The sequence below is a fragment of the Zeugodacus cucurbitae genome, chromosome 2 (assembly GCF_028554725.1).
Source record: "Zeugodacus cucurbitae isolate PBARC_wt_2022May chromosome 2, idZeuCucr1.2, whole genome shotgun sequence".
NCBI classification, from domain to species: domain Eukaryota; kingdom Metazoa; phylum Arthropoda; class Insecta; order Diptera; family Tephritidae; genus Zeugodacus; species Zeugodacus cucurbitae.
Genome location: NC_071667.1, coordinates 33355105 through 33371566, shown reverse-complemented (window position 1 = coordinate 33371566; position 16462 = coordinate 33355105). Strand labels below are relative to the sequence as shown.

The 16462-nt window shown below is 33.7% G+C and overlaps 2 protein-coding genes across 6 annotated transcripts in view; one reads left to right on the top strand and one right to left on the bottom strand.

Moving 5' to 3' along the window:
* The window catches only part of LOC128921901 (putative nuclease HARBI1), a 199948-nt gene that overhangs the window by 87275 nt on the left and 96211 nt on the right, over window positions 1-16462 (bottom strand). The window lies entirely within an intron of this gene.
* LOC105220035 (protein O-mannosyl-transferase 2) overlaps window positions 1-16462 on the top strand; it is a 105994-nt gene that overhangs the window by 43117 nt on the left and 46415 nt on the right. For 3 of the 4 annotated variants that reach the window (XM_011196412.3, XM_054230873.1, XM_054230876.1), the window contains 2 exons: window positions 1832-1978; window positions 3130-3385. In XM_011196412.3, the coding sequence (XP_011194714.2) occupies window positions 1832-1978; window positions 3130-3323 (341 nt within the window). In that variant the 3' untranslated portion in view covers window positions 3324-3385. Of the gene's footprint in view, window positions 1-1831; window positions 1979-3129; window positions 3386-16462 lie in introns of those variants that run through there. The other variant, XM_054230877.1, reaches the window with a different exon arrangement.

The window sequence follows — 16462 nt, the reverse complement described above, 5'->3', positions numbered from 1 at the left end:
CTGTGTGATTGGTCTGTATGAAGACAGCTGTGTCAAGTCTTTCCCTGGTTTGTCTATCATGATGATCTGCGAGTTTTTCCATGAAATTGGATAGTATCTGAAACTGAAAATAGCGTTAAAGGGCAAGGAGAGCACTGTTAAAGCAATATTTGGTAACTCAATTTGCATTTTTGGAATAATTTTATCGTGTCCTGACGACTTTTTTGGAATCAGCTCTTTTATGATTTTAATAATTTCAGAAGATGACGTTTGAATAGACCCAAGCGACTCGTTAGTAGTATTGGAGATAATTGTCAACTTAAAGTTGTTCTTTGGGCAATTAGATTGAAATACCTTTTATCGGTGATTTGCAAAATAATTTGCCTTATCCTCGTCACTTCGTGCTCAGTTTCCACACAAGCCTCTTATAGGCAAGTTGGAGTCGACTGGAGGCTTCATTGACTTTTGGGCTTTCCAAAGAGAATTTAAAGAATACTGCCCGACTAATTTCAATGAAATTCGGTTCATAATATTTTCCTTGCATCACAATAATACGTTGAAAATAGGTCAAATCGGTTGACAACCACGCCTACTTTCCTTATGCCTGACCTTTGTAGTCGATCTTAATAGTTTACTTAACCATATATAAAGTAAGCACTAGGAACAGAACTTTGCACAAATACTACGTTTATAGTGGAGCATCGCCCTTCCAAAAACCGGCGTTTTTATAAGTTTTCATGGCCCCTTATATCGAACATTTTTCGAGCTTCCCCTAGCTCCCATATACCTACGCTTTCGCGATTATAGCCGAGTCCACAACAGCGCGCCACAAATCTCCCCTTTTGGCAGTTTGGCGCCAATTGGTTATACCACGTGAAGACATGTCCTTCTCGACCTGGTCCTTCCATCGGAGTGGAGGCCTCCCTCTTCCTCGGATTCCACCAGCGGGAACTGCTTCGAATACTTTCAGAGCTGGAGCACTTTCGTCCATTCGAACAACATAGCCATCGTAGCCGCTTACTTCTTATTCGCTGGACTATGTCTATGTCGTCGAAAAACACATACAGCTCATCATTCCATCTTCTGCGGTATTCGTCGTTGCCAATGTTTAAGGGACCATAAATCTTCCGCAGAACCTTTCTCTCGAAAACTCCTAGTGCCGTCTCATCGGATGTTGACATCGTCTACTCTTCTGCACCGTAAAGTAGGACGGGAGTGATGAGAGACTTGTAGAGTTTGGTTTTTGTTCGTCGAGAGAGGACTTTACTTTTCAATTGCCTACTTAGTCCATAGTAGCACTTGTTGGCAAGAGTGATTCTGCGTTGGATTTCAAGGCTGACATTATTATCGGTGTTAATGCTGGTACCTAAGTATACGAAATTATCTACAACTTCAAAGTTATGACTGTCAACAGTGACGTGGGAGCCAAGCCGCGAATGCGCCAACTGTTTGTTTGATGTCAGGAGATATTTTGTCTTGTCCTCGTTCACCACCACACCCATACAGATGTAGATTTTCCAGGTCTAAAGCCACACTGATGATGTCCAATCAGTTTGTTAACGGTGGGCTTTAGTCTTGCAGGCGTCTCTCCGCTTCCCTCTTCAGCTCCCGGTATCTATCCCATCCCACACATGTTCGGGTGGGTAAAATTGTGTGTTATATTAATATAATTAAATAAATAAATTGCGAGAGTATATAATGTTCGGTTACACTCTAACTTAGCCCTTCCTTACTTGTTTTATATGCATGTGTATATTAAGTGTATGTTAAGTTACGGTGTAACTTAAGTATAATGTAATTAATTTAAAAAGCAAAAGATATTTCCTTTTACTAATTTGGTATTCTATTATAGCGAGAAAAACACAACGAAAATCATTGAACGCAGCCTTTTGGCTTTTCATTGGATGGGTTACGCATTATATACCTTTTTGGACAATGGGTCGAATTCTGTACTTCCATCACTATTTTCCAGCCTTAATTTTTAACTCGATGTTGGCAGGTAAGATCACGAAAACATTTGTTGGCTTTAAATAATGTTAATTTTTTAGTTTAATTTAAATTAATTTAATTACATATGTATGCATTATTAGTATAGGATGCCAATGGAAAGGAAAGTGTGGGTCGCTTAGTGGTAAATGTTCTTTTTCATTGCTAAGATCGCTAATCTAATTGAATAATTATTTGCTTGTATATTTTGAAGTAAGAATCTACGTTATTTCTTTGCAATGGCTGCCATAATATAATACAGTTGTACCCTGTCATTTTACATGCACGAAGGCTTAATTTGTTATTGATTTAGATAGAAGTTTTTTGGAAAATCCGGGTGCAATTAAATTTAATTAAAAACAAATAATAAAGAACTAAATTCGACCAAAGAACGATATTACACATTCTTTTACTAATACTTTTTGGCTTTAGTAAATAGCTTTCATAAATGTCTTTCATATTGACCAAAATGTCCCAAAGTGTATACAGATTTCATAAATTTTTCCAGATCATTATAATAAATAATATGGGGTAATAAGGGATAAGTCAACTTCGCTGGCGAAAATCATTGTAATAGGGGTTTAGGAGTTAGACCAAGGTCGAGATCGATTTCAACATTATATTAGGAATATTTAGAGGAAGATTCTTGTATATAGTAAATAGGACAATATAATTTCTGGATCGATATCTTCGATTTTCGCCACGATAGTTGGTGATTACCGTTCACTAAATTTTTCTGAAATATTTTACATAAAGATTTTCAAAGTTAATCGGTCAAACTTTGAAAATCTTTATATCAGGTAAATGGGCCCTAAAGGAAGAATTAACCCGATGTTTTGTTATCTTCAGTAGTAGGGCATCTGGAAAATATGTCTTCTAATTTCTTTAATATTTCCTCATAATTTGACAAACAGTCAGGCTTAGGCAACGAGGTCTTCATATTCGGTATCTATCTCTCTGCGGTGTGTTTACGTCGCTTGAACCGGTTCTAGTGCTATAAAAATAAGTGAGAATAGTGCAGATAGCATTTTATAATTCGGTAATAAAATTAGTGACAATTTGTATTCTTTAATTATTATTATAATATTTGTTATTGAGAAATTTAAATAAGTATTGAATAAGTGGGATATATCCTTTGTGTTATTTTTTCCACATTACTTACAGGTGTTATGTTTAAATATTTATCAACCTACTTGCCGAAATGGATGCAGCACACACTGCTTGGTGGAATGATCTCAGGACTAGCATATAGTTTTAAATTATTCTCGCCCCTTGCCTACGGCATGAGCGGACCTTTGGCCAATGAACCTAACTCCACAATGTATGGGCTTAGATGGCTTTCATCATGGGAATTTTAATTTATTTTACTCAAGCTTTCATTGGGAATTGTAGCGAAAATAAAGAATATGATAAGTTATTATTTTTTTCGTTTGTTACTTCAGGAGTTTAGTGCAGTGTTGTCCAACGTGACTGTGTGCACGTTATGCTTGTGTTGGTTATTAGCGTACATTTGGAAAGCTACAAACAGACAACACGAATACGGAACAGTGCGTACAAATAAGTAAACGTACTTTTTAAAAAATTTTAAAAATTATTAATTAATAATTAAAATTATTTATTTCTTTATTATATTGCTTAATTCTAATGAGATCAGAAATGTGATTGTTTGATAGTAGATTTCTATATTTGCTTTGAATATGCTTTAAAGTGGAAAATGCCACTTCGCACTATATGTTGATCCGAACATTGAAAATATTTTTAAAATTTCATCTTTCGCTAGTGGATACTTTTTTTCATCAATCATTTTCCAAAAATCAATACCGGAGTCAATAAGTAACGAAAAATCTAATCGCATTTCTCTGATTTCTTTTTGAAGTAACGGATCAAAGGTAGGAACATCACACGTCAATGGATTATCATATAGGTTTATAATTGGTTGTATTTGAGCTAGATCTTTAAATCTTTTGTTGTAATTTTCTAAAATGCGGGATATAATTTGGCTATAGTATTCTAATTTATTTGTGATTGAAAATTCCTCTGCAAGTGATGATAGGTTTGGCATACTTATTAAATTGTTATTGTTGATTTGATGGGTTAAATTCTTTAATTTTTCTTGAAATGTTGTTATTGTTTTATGTAAATTGAAAATTAGTTTATTGTTGCCCTGCAATGTCAGATTTAATTGATTAAGTATTTTTGTGATGTCGCACAGAAAACCTAAAACCTGTGTAAAAGTAAATCGTTATGTTCAGCGCCGATTTCTTCTAAGAAAGTTTTAAATTTTCGATGGCTAAGCGCATTATGACCCCCTTGATTTTATTTATAATTTTAATTGCTGTTTCCATTGCACAGTGGTTGCGCCCATAGGACAAAATTAAAAAATTTCATAACAACAAAAATTTGCGAAAAGTTACCAAATCGTCTCTAAAATGTCCAAGCTTCTTCATGTCAAAACGGTTTTTACTGCAAATCTAACGGGACATTCTAAAAATAGAATGCAAAGTGTGATCAACTGTTCAATTTTGCAGCGAAACTGCGCTAAGTTAGCTTTTTGTGAAAACAAAATTGAATTTCAAAGTGGTCAAACATTTGCTAGAGAGGTCCGAATTTGATTATTTAAAATGAATTTTATTGTTGCAGGTATTTACTTTAATAAATTCATCTTGTGAAATTAATTTTATTGATTTATTATTTGTTGTGTACTTTTGATTGATTATACTTTTTTTGTGTATTTTTTTAACGTAATTTTCATGTTTAAATAGACATTTAGTTATGTTACCCCACGATCCCCCCTTTATAAGTGTTATCAGTGTATTTGTCAATGTTCTAAGGTACTATAAATGTTAGGTATAGCTGCCGATATTTGCCCATATGTTTATATTCGTGAATAAACTTAAGCTGTCGTCTTACTGTTGCTCAAATTTGGTTTGGTAGAACAAAGCATTAAAAACAAAGGCTACGCAGTAGAGATGAGAAAACTTAACATTTGTATTGGTTACATTTGCAAAAAAATTATTGCTTATTGGACTAAATACAATCGTTGTAAGATTTCAATTGTTCAGTGGTTCCGCCGTAGGCCAAAAATCAAAAAATCCATCTATCGATTTTTTGACAAAATGTAAACCGATGGCCTCTAAATTGTCCAAACTTCTTATTTTCAAACCGGGTTTTCCCAAAAATCTAACGGTACTTTCTAAAAATAGAGTTAAACGCATGAACAACTGTATTTTTTTAAAGCACATCAGACATTTTTTTTTAAATTCGCAGCAACAACGCACTTCAAATTGTTCTGGTAATTGTTCAAGTTAACGAATCATGATTATTTTAATGGCTTTTGAAGCTAGAGGTTTTTATTTTAACTTGTGAAATTAATTAAGACTAACGTGATTTGTATTTTTTGTGAAATTAGTGTTTTATATCACCTATTTTTTTAACCTTTTTTCTGCGTCATCAATGTGTTTACATAAAGTTTTTGTTGTGTTCCCCGCGATCCCCCGTTAGATTTATTTTACATTATCTTTACCAGAGTCTTAAGGTAATAAAAGTGTTAAAGTTAGGTGCGGAAATTTGCAGATGTAGAAGTAATCGTCAAAATAATAATGGCCTTTGATTTAACTATTTTTAAGTTCAAACTCATTATAATTGGACTAAAAAAGCTTGGAAAGAAGGATAAACCATCTTTATTTCAATCTATGTACGGTCTACTAGAGGATGCATTATAAGTTTTTGTTCTAATTATAATGGCTGTAGAATGGCAGTGAAAAAATGAACTGTATTAAATTGGTTGATAATTTGCTTTTTTCCTACATGATTTGTTTATATGATATTATTCTTACAGGTTGAATTTGGGGGTTGGATGGGGGAAACTATAACGACAAATCATGTTCAGCTTGTTTATCGCTTCCTTAAATGTTTTTACAAAGCCTTACTGAAAGTTTTGACGCTCCGACCATGACCATGAGAAGTATTTTTGCGCATGATTGCCATATAATTACAATTACAGTTCTATGGGAGCTATAGGACCTAGTAGTCCGATCCAATTTTTTTACTATATATTTAAAATAATTTTCTAGATTTTTGGTGAAAATTTCAAAGCGATATCTCAACGGGAAGTATTTATGACCGCACCTTCATACAAGCCCAACCACTGTGCATTGCTTGTACACAACCCGGTTCTTTTGAAAAAAGCACTTGTTGGTGAATGCAACAATGAAATGCGGGAACCTTAATGTTATTCATAGATAACTGTCCAACCAAACCAATATTTTTGCCTACCATGACCTTCGCATCATCTGTACATATTGCGCTCAATTTATTGGTGTTCGCTATAGAGAAAACATGCTCTTGTAAAGTATCAAATAGAGTTTTCCCGGTGACGTTACCAAAGAAAGCAACAGTAGTAACAATTTCTTCAAAAGTCTCAAATCTATCATTGACAGTTTTTGCACAAATAACTAATTGGCATATGTTGTTACTCTCTGTGCTTTCATCTAAGCATATTGAATAATATCTACAGTTTAACAATCTTTGTTTGGTACAGGACTGTATATATGCATTGAGAACCTCAGTTCTACGTGCTATAGTTTGGTGCGATAATGGAATGGTTTTCAAAATTTCCTGCATTTCTTTACCTTCATCAAAGCATTGCAAAACATTGTCGCATAAGTTTCTGAAAAACTCGCCATCGGTGAAAGGTCTGCCTTGCTTTACTAATGCAAGTGCAACTACAAAAGATGCCTTTTCACGTGGGCATACTTTTTTGTTTGCCATAGGCTGCGAATTTAATTGTAAATAAAATTTTCTTTTAAAATTATCAAGAAGACTTTTTCGGGCGTCTCCCTCGATATTTACAAGATTTTTGTGACAACGTTCATAATGTCTTTTTATATCATGTTTGCTACAACGCTTTATTTTTTTATAACAAATTAAGCATTCTGCATGCTTTTCCTTGTTCTCAATAAAAAAATAACATATTTCCCAAATTTGTTGGAACATTTTTAGTGCGTTCTGTTTTTAAAGCGTAAAACGTGAATGGTGTTGCTTGCTTGAAATTCTAGCGTCAACTGATCGCAAAATTCTGCTTTGCTTGCCTACGAAGTTGAATACAGTAGCACAATCGTGCTTTCACAGACACTTGTCGCGACATGTTGGTGTGAGGTGCCTGGCTTGCTGTACAACCCCTGTAGTTCGGTACCATCGGAGAAGAGCTAACGATATAACTAATTCCGAATCATTAGCATCCTAGCCCGATTACATGCAATGTTATTTGACTAACGATTTTTACATTGCAATGTCCTACGAGAGTCATCGAGCGGTGCGACTCTGCATTACCAGTCATTGGTGAAAGGACTAGTTCCAAAATCGTTAGTGAATCGCTAGTACAGAATCACTAGCGTTTTCGTTAATTTAAAATGGCTAGTGATTTGACTAATTCGAACACGCTAAAGGTTTCATTAATTCAAAATCGCTAGCGATTCTACTGGTCCATTAACGCTTGTGGTTCTACGCCTGAGAAAAACTTTTGAAAACAACACTTTTACAAAAAATAAAACAAATGTTTACGAAATACAAAGAAATATATTTATTTAATTCATGTACAAATATTTATTTTCTTATTTTCTACTATTCTATCTCCTCCTTTTTTTCGTCCTTAAAAATTATCTTACATTATATTATTCTTATTTACTAATTATTTATTTTCTTTATTAATATTAATTTTTTATTATTGGTTATTTTAATTAATTTTTATTTATTATTTAATATACGTACATATGTGTGCAAAATAAAAAATATTATTAGTTTTTAGTATAATAATGTTAAATTGATGTACTTATAATAATATGTTTTCAATTATATTAAGTATATAACCTGATCTATGGGTGGATAATCCAGCGATGGTTCTATGGGTTGTAGAGTTTGGGTGATCTGCGGTGATTTTGTTGTTGTTTATGATGATTCGGTGTTGGCGCCTCCGTCCGTGTTTTTTTTGCCTTCTTCTCGTGCTGCGTTCTTATTTTTATTGTATTATTATATTTATTCACTTATTAAATTAATTTTCACCTTTTTGCACATTACTTTTTCACTATGTATATGTAAAAATATTCTATAATTTTCATTTTCCTCTTAGTCGGAAAAATGTGAAATGACTCGTCAAATTTTTGGAAAAAAATTGTTTGACAAAAGAGACTAGAGAGATAGAGCGCGAAATGTAAAAACAAACAAGAGTACTGGTTTTTGGGGTGGGTTTTGCCAATCATTTTTCGAGTAATGCGTCGTTGCATTACAAATCATTAGCGAAAAGACTAATTACTAGTAATGCATGAAATTGCTAGTAGGTTTAGCGCTCTAGTAAACGCTTGACACCAGCCGAACTACTGGGACAGTGCACTATGGGGAATTTGCCCGATTTCATGGTATTTAGTCATTTTATCAAAGTTTAAATATTTTGGTTTTTTTTATGTAAACATATTAAAAACACATGGCTCCATATGACTCCATCCCAAAAATGTTAATTAACAGTGCACTGTTAAGGCTATGCACTGTTAAAGTCAGCTGTTGTAGCCCAAAAGCACGTGGTTGAGAAGAGGCAGTTTTTGGTTAGCTATTTTGAAAGTGCGATACTTAAAAGTTAAACAAGTTATTAATTCAATTTATGATGGAAAACAATCATACTGGTTTGTATTATATGTTGTGTGTACTAATATTTTAATATGTGCATGTCTTGCTAATATTTAGACAATTTTAAGACAGGTCTAAAAGGTAATTTTTTTAAAAAAAAAAATAAGGATACGGAGAACTCAAACCAAGAAAGATCAATTCTTGATTTTCTTTCGAGCAAAATAAGTAGAAACATTGATGTTGTAAAACACAACAACTATTTGAAAAAGAAAATCAGTTTATTTTGCCTAAATATAAATGGTAAATGGAAGATATGCAAGAGAAACAAAAAATATTTTGGGAAGAAGTATGCAAATTGACTGCAAAGTGCAATAAAACTTTGTGTCTCTGAATCGAATCAAATTGAGAAACGTCAAATTGGACGCACGAAATTGGCTTATTCGGTTAAAGGAGAAGAAGCACAGAGGAAAGAAGCTGCAGCTCTATCTAAATCACACGGATGCAACGTCTCCTTGTTAATTCAAACAGCCAGTAAAGCTGCCCTATCTCAGGGCCTCATTGATCTTTCTGTAGTCCTTAATACTCTTGCAATTAGTCCGGAAGAAGCACAGAGGAAAGAAGCTGCAGCTCTATCTAAATCACACGGATGCAACGTCTCCTTGTTAATTCAAACAGCCAGTAAAGCTGCCCTATCTCAGGGCCTCATTGATCTTTCTGTAGTCCTTAATACTCTTGCAATTAGTCCGGAAAAGGCAAAGGACATAAGGGAGATTTTGAAATGACGAAGCGTTGGCCCTTTTATTAGATCAAGGCTTAAGCAAGGAGCAGTGTTGCGCAATTAGGGACGATGCTAAGCACAGAGATGCCGACATATACCCTCTATATAAAGATGTAAAAAAAAGCTTTGTACACCTGCTAATATATACATTAGCGATACTGTAGCAAAGGTCCCAATGCATTGCAATGCTACTAGAATTGTTGTGCTTCAAGAAGAAGTCATTATGAATACGATGAGGCAGCAGGAGGTAGATTTTATATCAGCTGATTTAATCCTAAGTTATGGGTTCGATGGTAGTACCGGGCAGTCGAACTATAACCAGGCCTATGCTGAGCAAGGATCATGCGATTCAGATGCATGCCTATTTGCCTCAACCGTAGTGCCTCTTCGATTAATTGATGCTTCTGGACTTGTTTTATGGAATAACCGTACTCCACAGTCGATAAGATTTTGCCGCCCTCTCAAATTGGAGTTTTTGAAAGAAACAAGAGAAGCCATATTAAAAGAGGACCTGAACATCAAAGAAGAAATTAAGAAAATTTTACCATGAAAAATAATGTTCAGTGACAGGCAGAGCATTTACATAAAATTTCAACTTCATTTGACTGTCATAGATGGAAAAGTGCTCAATGCACTGACAAATACAACGTCTTCTCAAGCATGCCCAATATGTAATGCAACACCTAAGGACTTTCTTGCCAACAAAAATTTTAAGTACCTCGAAGAAGAAGCGTCGGAAGCACGTAACAAAATTTATAAAGCAGATAGACTGCATCACGCACGGAAGCATAGTCGTGTTAATAATTTCATGGATGTTTTCAACAGAGCCTTAGATACTTCATTTTTTTTCAATATTTCCTTATTTATTGAATCTGCTTTTACTTTAAGCCTAACAACAAGTTATAAAATCTTAAATCTATTTAAAAACTAGACAAGCTCAACCAAGTGATTGAGCTGTATTGGTGAAACGTTGCTCTTTAGTTCGTAGGTATATCCCTTCTTTTTAGGCGTGTTTGATCGCAGGAATGTACTAAAGCATTAGCCAATGGGTTTGGGTTATCACGGAGTTTAGATAAATATTTCAATCTGCTGTCCTCTACTTCTTTCTTTACCATAGGGATACCAAGATCTTTATGGATATTTTCATTGCGCATGTACCATGGTGAGCACGTGATTGATCTAAGCAACTTCGATTGGAACCTTTGTATTATATCAATATTAGTTGCACAGGTCGTACCCCACAGTTGAATGCCATACATCCAAATTGACTTTATGACCGCATTGTATAAAAGCACTTTGTTGTCTAAGCTAAGTTTAGAGTTTTTATTTAAAAGCCAATTTAAATTTGCAGCTCTTATCTTCATGCACGTTATTTTACTAGATATATGTTTTCTCCACGTAAGCCTTCTATCTAGGTGAATACCAAGATAGGTAACTTCATTCGCTTGAGGCACTAGAATATTGTTCATTTTTACTGCCGGGCACGTTTTTGGTCTTAGGGAAAATGTAACATGCTTGCACTTTTGTTCATTTACATTTATACAACAGTTTGCTAGCCATTCTTCGACAGAACTTAAGTGCTTCGCTAATATTCTTGATGCTATAATGGGGCATTTGTTACGACTCACTAAAGCTGTGTCATCCGCAAAAGTTGATGTCAAAACATTATTAGCAGGTGGAAGATCAGCTGTATATATGATGTAAAGAGTTGGGCCTAAAACACTGCCCTGTGGTACTCTAGCCCTTATTGAACGTTCATCAGATATAAAATCACCTACTTTTACAGCAAATTTTCTATTTTTTAAATAGGACTCCAAGGTTTTATGCAATTGGAAAGGTAAACTTTTTTAATCTTATACAAAAGTCCTTCATGCCACACTTTATCAAACGCCTGAGCCACATCTAGAAATATAGCAGAACAGTACTCTCAATGTTCGAATGCCTTCCTAATTTCGTTAGTAATTCTATTTACTTGCTCTACAGTGCCATGTTTTGCACGAAAACCGAATTGGTGCGTTGGTATAACATTATTTTCATGAAGGAAAGGAGACATCTTTGATAGTAACACTTTTTCAAATATTTTAGAAAGACAGGGTAGGAGACTGATTGGTCTGTATGAAGACGGCTGTGTCAGGTCTTTCCCCGGTTTATCTATCATGATTATCTGCGACTTTTTCCATGAAATAGGATAGTATCCGAAATTAAAAATTGCATTAAAGAGCAAGGAGAGCACTGTTAAAGCAATATTTGGTAACTCAATTAGCATTTTTTTTGGCCTGACGATTTTTTTGGATTAAGCTCTTTTATGATACTAACAATTTCAGTAGTTAAAGTCTTAATAGACCCAAGCGACTCGTTTGCGGTATTGTGGATGATTGACAACTTAAAATTGTTCTTTGGGCAATTTGATTGAAATACCTTTTCTAGGTGATTTGCAAAACAATTTGCCTTATCTTCGTCACTTCGTTCCCAGTTTCCACCCAAGCCTCTTAAAGGCATGTTGGAGTCGACTGGAGGCTTCGTAGACTTTTGGGCTTTCCAAAGGGAGTTTCGTTTACTTGAATTTGGACACAGTTTCTTTATATAATTTTGATTGTTATATTCTTCCTCGCTTTTAAGTGCTTTTTTTAGTTTACGCACAGCAGATTTCAGTTGGAGCTGAGTAGAAGGGGAACGATTTATTTGTCATTCACGTCTAGCTCGCCTTTTTTCATTTACAAGCTTTTCAATTTCGCTATTAGTGATTTTTCGGCGACCAAGAGGCTTATAATTCTTATTTGGTGTTGCTGAGACTGCTGCATTAGTTATTATATCATTGAGTTCTCTTATGCCTTCGTCAATGTCACATTCTGTGTTTATTTTTAGATCAATATTAATGTGGCTACTTACGTATTTTTTGTATTTTAGCCAGTTCGTTTTATGAGATGTTAGGCCCACTTTCGTTTCAACAAATATGGGTTGTTCACATAACTTTATTAGTACAGGCGAATGATCAGAAGATAGATCAGTACATGTATCAGCCGTCATAAGCGATCTATCTATATTTTTGATTAAATTTGATTTTGATACTTCTGATCCTGTCATTTCTTCAACAAACCTTATGAAGCGAATTCGGAAGCATAAAAGTATGGAACTTCCTTCAGAAGTTTGAAGCCTTTTATTGTGCAATTTTGAAGGCCAGGATCAAATTGAGGAAATTGGGGATGAAATTGACGATTTTTATTTTATGTCTGACGAAGACCTTGAGAATAAAAATATTTTATAAACTTATTATTGTATTATTTGGTTGTCACTTTATCAACTTTTCTATATGCAATAAAAAAAATTGTTTCTCGTCCTGGGAGGGCGGAACCACACCCATTTATACAACAACTATTTCCAACAGAGTCCATATCAATAAAAAAAAAAACGTTTTGAAAAATCTTATTTATTTAAAAAGTTTTTGATTAATTTATCCAAATGGGAGGGCGGAACCACGCCCATTTTACCAACAACTATTTCCAACAATCTCCATAAGACTAATACAAAAAACCGTTTCAAAAAATCTTATTTAGTTTAAAAGTTAATAAATAATATATCGTCAGAGAAAGGGCGGAGCCACGCCCATTTTTCTAAAAACATTCCTATCGGTGTCTATAACAATAATAAAAAAACCGTTTCGAAAAATCTTACTTAGTTTAAAAGTTATTAATTAATACCCTGAAATCGGCCAAATTCCCCATAGTGCAGTGGTCGGCACGAGAGGAATTGTGACTGTATAGGTGAGCACGAAATAATGAATACCCAGTGAGAACTCTGTAGAATAACATTTTAAGAATGTTTTAATTTTTTCATAAAACATGAATTTTTGTGCTCATTTATTAATTTTCTGTCTTTAAATAGCTTAAAACCATAAATATAATACGCTAGCAGACCCGGCCACACGTTTTTGTGGCTAAGGTATACATTAAATTAAGTTGGTCCAATCTTGGCTTCGGCGACGATATTGATTACTCGAGGTTGATTTATGTTACGCAGCATGATTACAACTCACACTACTTTTAATTGCAAAGTACAAGCAATTTTAAATAGTTTGCGATAATAGACTACGTCATCCTGGTTAGTAGCTGTGTCAACTCTCTTGGACCGAAATTCTAAATTGTCGCATTAAGATCATAGATATTTTTTTTTACCACCAATATAGGTCATTCAATCAGTCATTTATGGTTATCATATCAGGAAAACTTCTCTTTCGAGTCAATGAAGTGACAGAAATCTGTTGGAAATGTTATTAATCCATCGAGGTGTCAACTGCCAACTATTTCTACAATCGCTATTTGGTATTGTTGCAAAAACACTCATATGTTAGTTGTTAATTGGCGATTCTTTATGTGTCGCCACAAATTAATATTTTAGGCATGCGATTAGCCCGTCAGTAACAGTTGATCCAGGAATAATTGGAAGAGTCTGGCGTAAATCACCTACTAACAGAATCCTGGCTCCACCAAAAAAGGTTCATCGACAATCAAGATCTGTCGAATATATAGGTAAAATTGTGTGTTATCTTACTAAATTACATCAAAAAATTGTGAGAGTATAAAATGTTCGGTTGGACCCGAACTTAGCCTTTCCTTATTTGTTACAAATTGTTTTGGGTTATCGACACAACCTTATACAATTGAACAATAACAAAAATATTTTAACAAAGCAACAATGACAACCTTCAAATTATAATTTTTTGTTTTCTCTTTTATATTTTTCTTGTCAACTCGAATAAAATTCTCTTATTATTATCTTCCTCGAAATTTTTTCATATTTACTCACTTTCTAATCTTTTTCTGGCCTTCCACGAATATTTCAAAACTAAAATTAGCCAGATCGGTTTGACCGTTCTCGTTTTTTTGCGGCACAAACGAACAGCTATTCATTTTTATATCATATTATTATCAAGCGACAATTATTTTTAATTCCGCACAGGACCATTCAAAAATTTCAAAATTTTTAACTCGTGATATTTGAATGGTATGTAAGATCTAATAATTCAAAAAGTTATATAAAGGTTTTGAAGTGATCTTAAATAATAAATCATTTATTTCGATAAGGATTAATACTAAGGTATAAATAAAGAGCCTTTTCAAGTAGTGGTGTTTTAATTAATTTTTTATATAAAATCGCTTATTGTGACAAAACTATAATAGTTAGAGATATGATGTCGCGACATTTTCTGTAGATAATGATAAGTTCTACAAAATTGTAGTACATCACTTTGTTATATCTTCAATCGTTTTCGCAGCATTCGCGATTAAAGAAAGTTTTTTGGAACTTTTTTTACATTATCGGAGTTTTGGTAAGGAACCCTATTTTTTTTTTAAACTAAATATAGCCTTTGTCACTCAGGGATAGTATAGCTTTCCAACGGTGGAAGAATTTTTCAAATCGGTTCAGTAGTTTCGGGGCCTATTCGACACAAACAAACAAAAAAACAAACATTTCCTCTTTATAATATTAGTATAGACTAGTATAGATGATAGAAGACAAGATTACGACAGGCTGAAGCGTTCACGACCCACGAATGGGAATAGGCAACAGAAGAATTGTCAAATGGAAAACGGAAATGTGAAACATAGTGAAATAAATTGAATAATGTGCAGATAAAATATCACAATGAACGTAATTCTTAAAATCTTCATTTATTAAATGATCCAATATAATAATGCATATTTATACAGTTGATCTCCTTTTTGCACGGTTAACTGGGACATTAAATTACTCGTGTGAAAAAAAACCGTGCAAAAAAATCAAATTTTTATATAAAACTCACTATTGGGACCAATTTAAGAAAAAAATCGTGTAAAAAATAGAAAACGTGTAAAAAAGATCTAATTTTACATGAAAATCTATCTATTCGTACAGTGAGAATTTACACTGTTGTTGTTGTTATAGACTTTTCTGGTATTATATGTATGTAATTGAAATTGTTGCAACCTTTTCACTGGCTTTCGAATCTAAGATTTGTATTTTTTAGTTTAAACCTAATTTAGAATTTATTAAATTTTATTAACAGCAATAGATTTGTGACGTATGGAATTTTGATTTTATTGCAAAAAAGTATACAATTAAAATAAAAAATCCGTGTAAAAAAAGTAAAACCGTGTAAAAATGGTTACTGGGAAGTGTTCAAAAACACCGTGTAAAAAAAATCGTGCAAAAAAAAACCGTGTAAAAAGGAGATCAACTGTAATTAAAATTATATGTTTTGTTACAAAAAGTTCGCCATTTTGCCAACTTCTTTGTTGGTTGGAAAAGTGAAAAAAATTCTTTATAGACGACTTTTTTGTACTATTGTTGTTTAATTCCGCCATTGCGGACTTCTTTTTCAAGTTAATACATTTTCCACTTAAAATTTTAAATAATAATTAAGCACTAGCCTTGACTTAAGCTCTTTGTTTTGGTTTTATTGTTTTGTACCACCGTGCAATTTTGTTTTGCTCGCGTGTTCGGGGTCGTGAAAGTTGCCACTCAACAGGAACTAAAAACCCAAAAAAGCTAACTGTAAACGCCTGTCGTAATCTTGTCTTCTATCATTCTTGGTGCAATATGATAATAGTATGTATAGTGTGGCCTGTTTTACTGTTTTTATACCGTTTGATGAAGTAGAATTCGAACAGTAGTGATGAGCGATATTTCACTGGCGGTGATTTTTTCCGTCATTGAAACAACTCATATAGCAACTGCGATCAATTTTTATACTATAATAATAATTGAGATATCTTAATGAAACTTGGAACACATATTCCTTAGCACTCTGAGGAGGTTGGTATTGAATGATGGCGAAATCGGTTCATGGCTACGCCCACAAAATGTCGAAAACCAAAAACATATAAAGAGCTATAACTTAGCCATAAATTAAGCTATTGAAGTGAAATTTGGTATGAAGGTTCGCACTATGAAGGGGCATATGTGCCCCTACTAAGTTTTTGTACATATCTCGTAAACTACTCAAGCCATATTTCTATAGTCGTTTCTTTTAGGTACTACCTTATATAGTCCAAAAATGGAGGAAATCGGATTATAACCACGCCCACCTCCCAAACAAAGGTTATGTTGAAAACTACTAAAAAT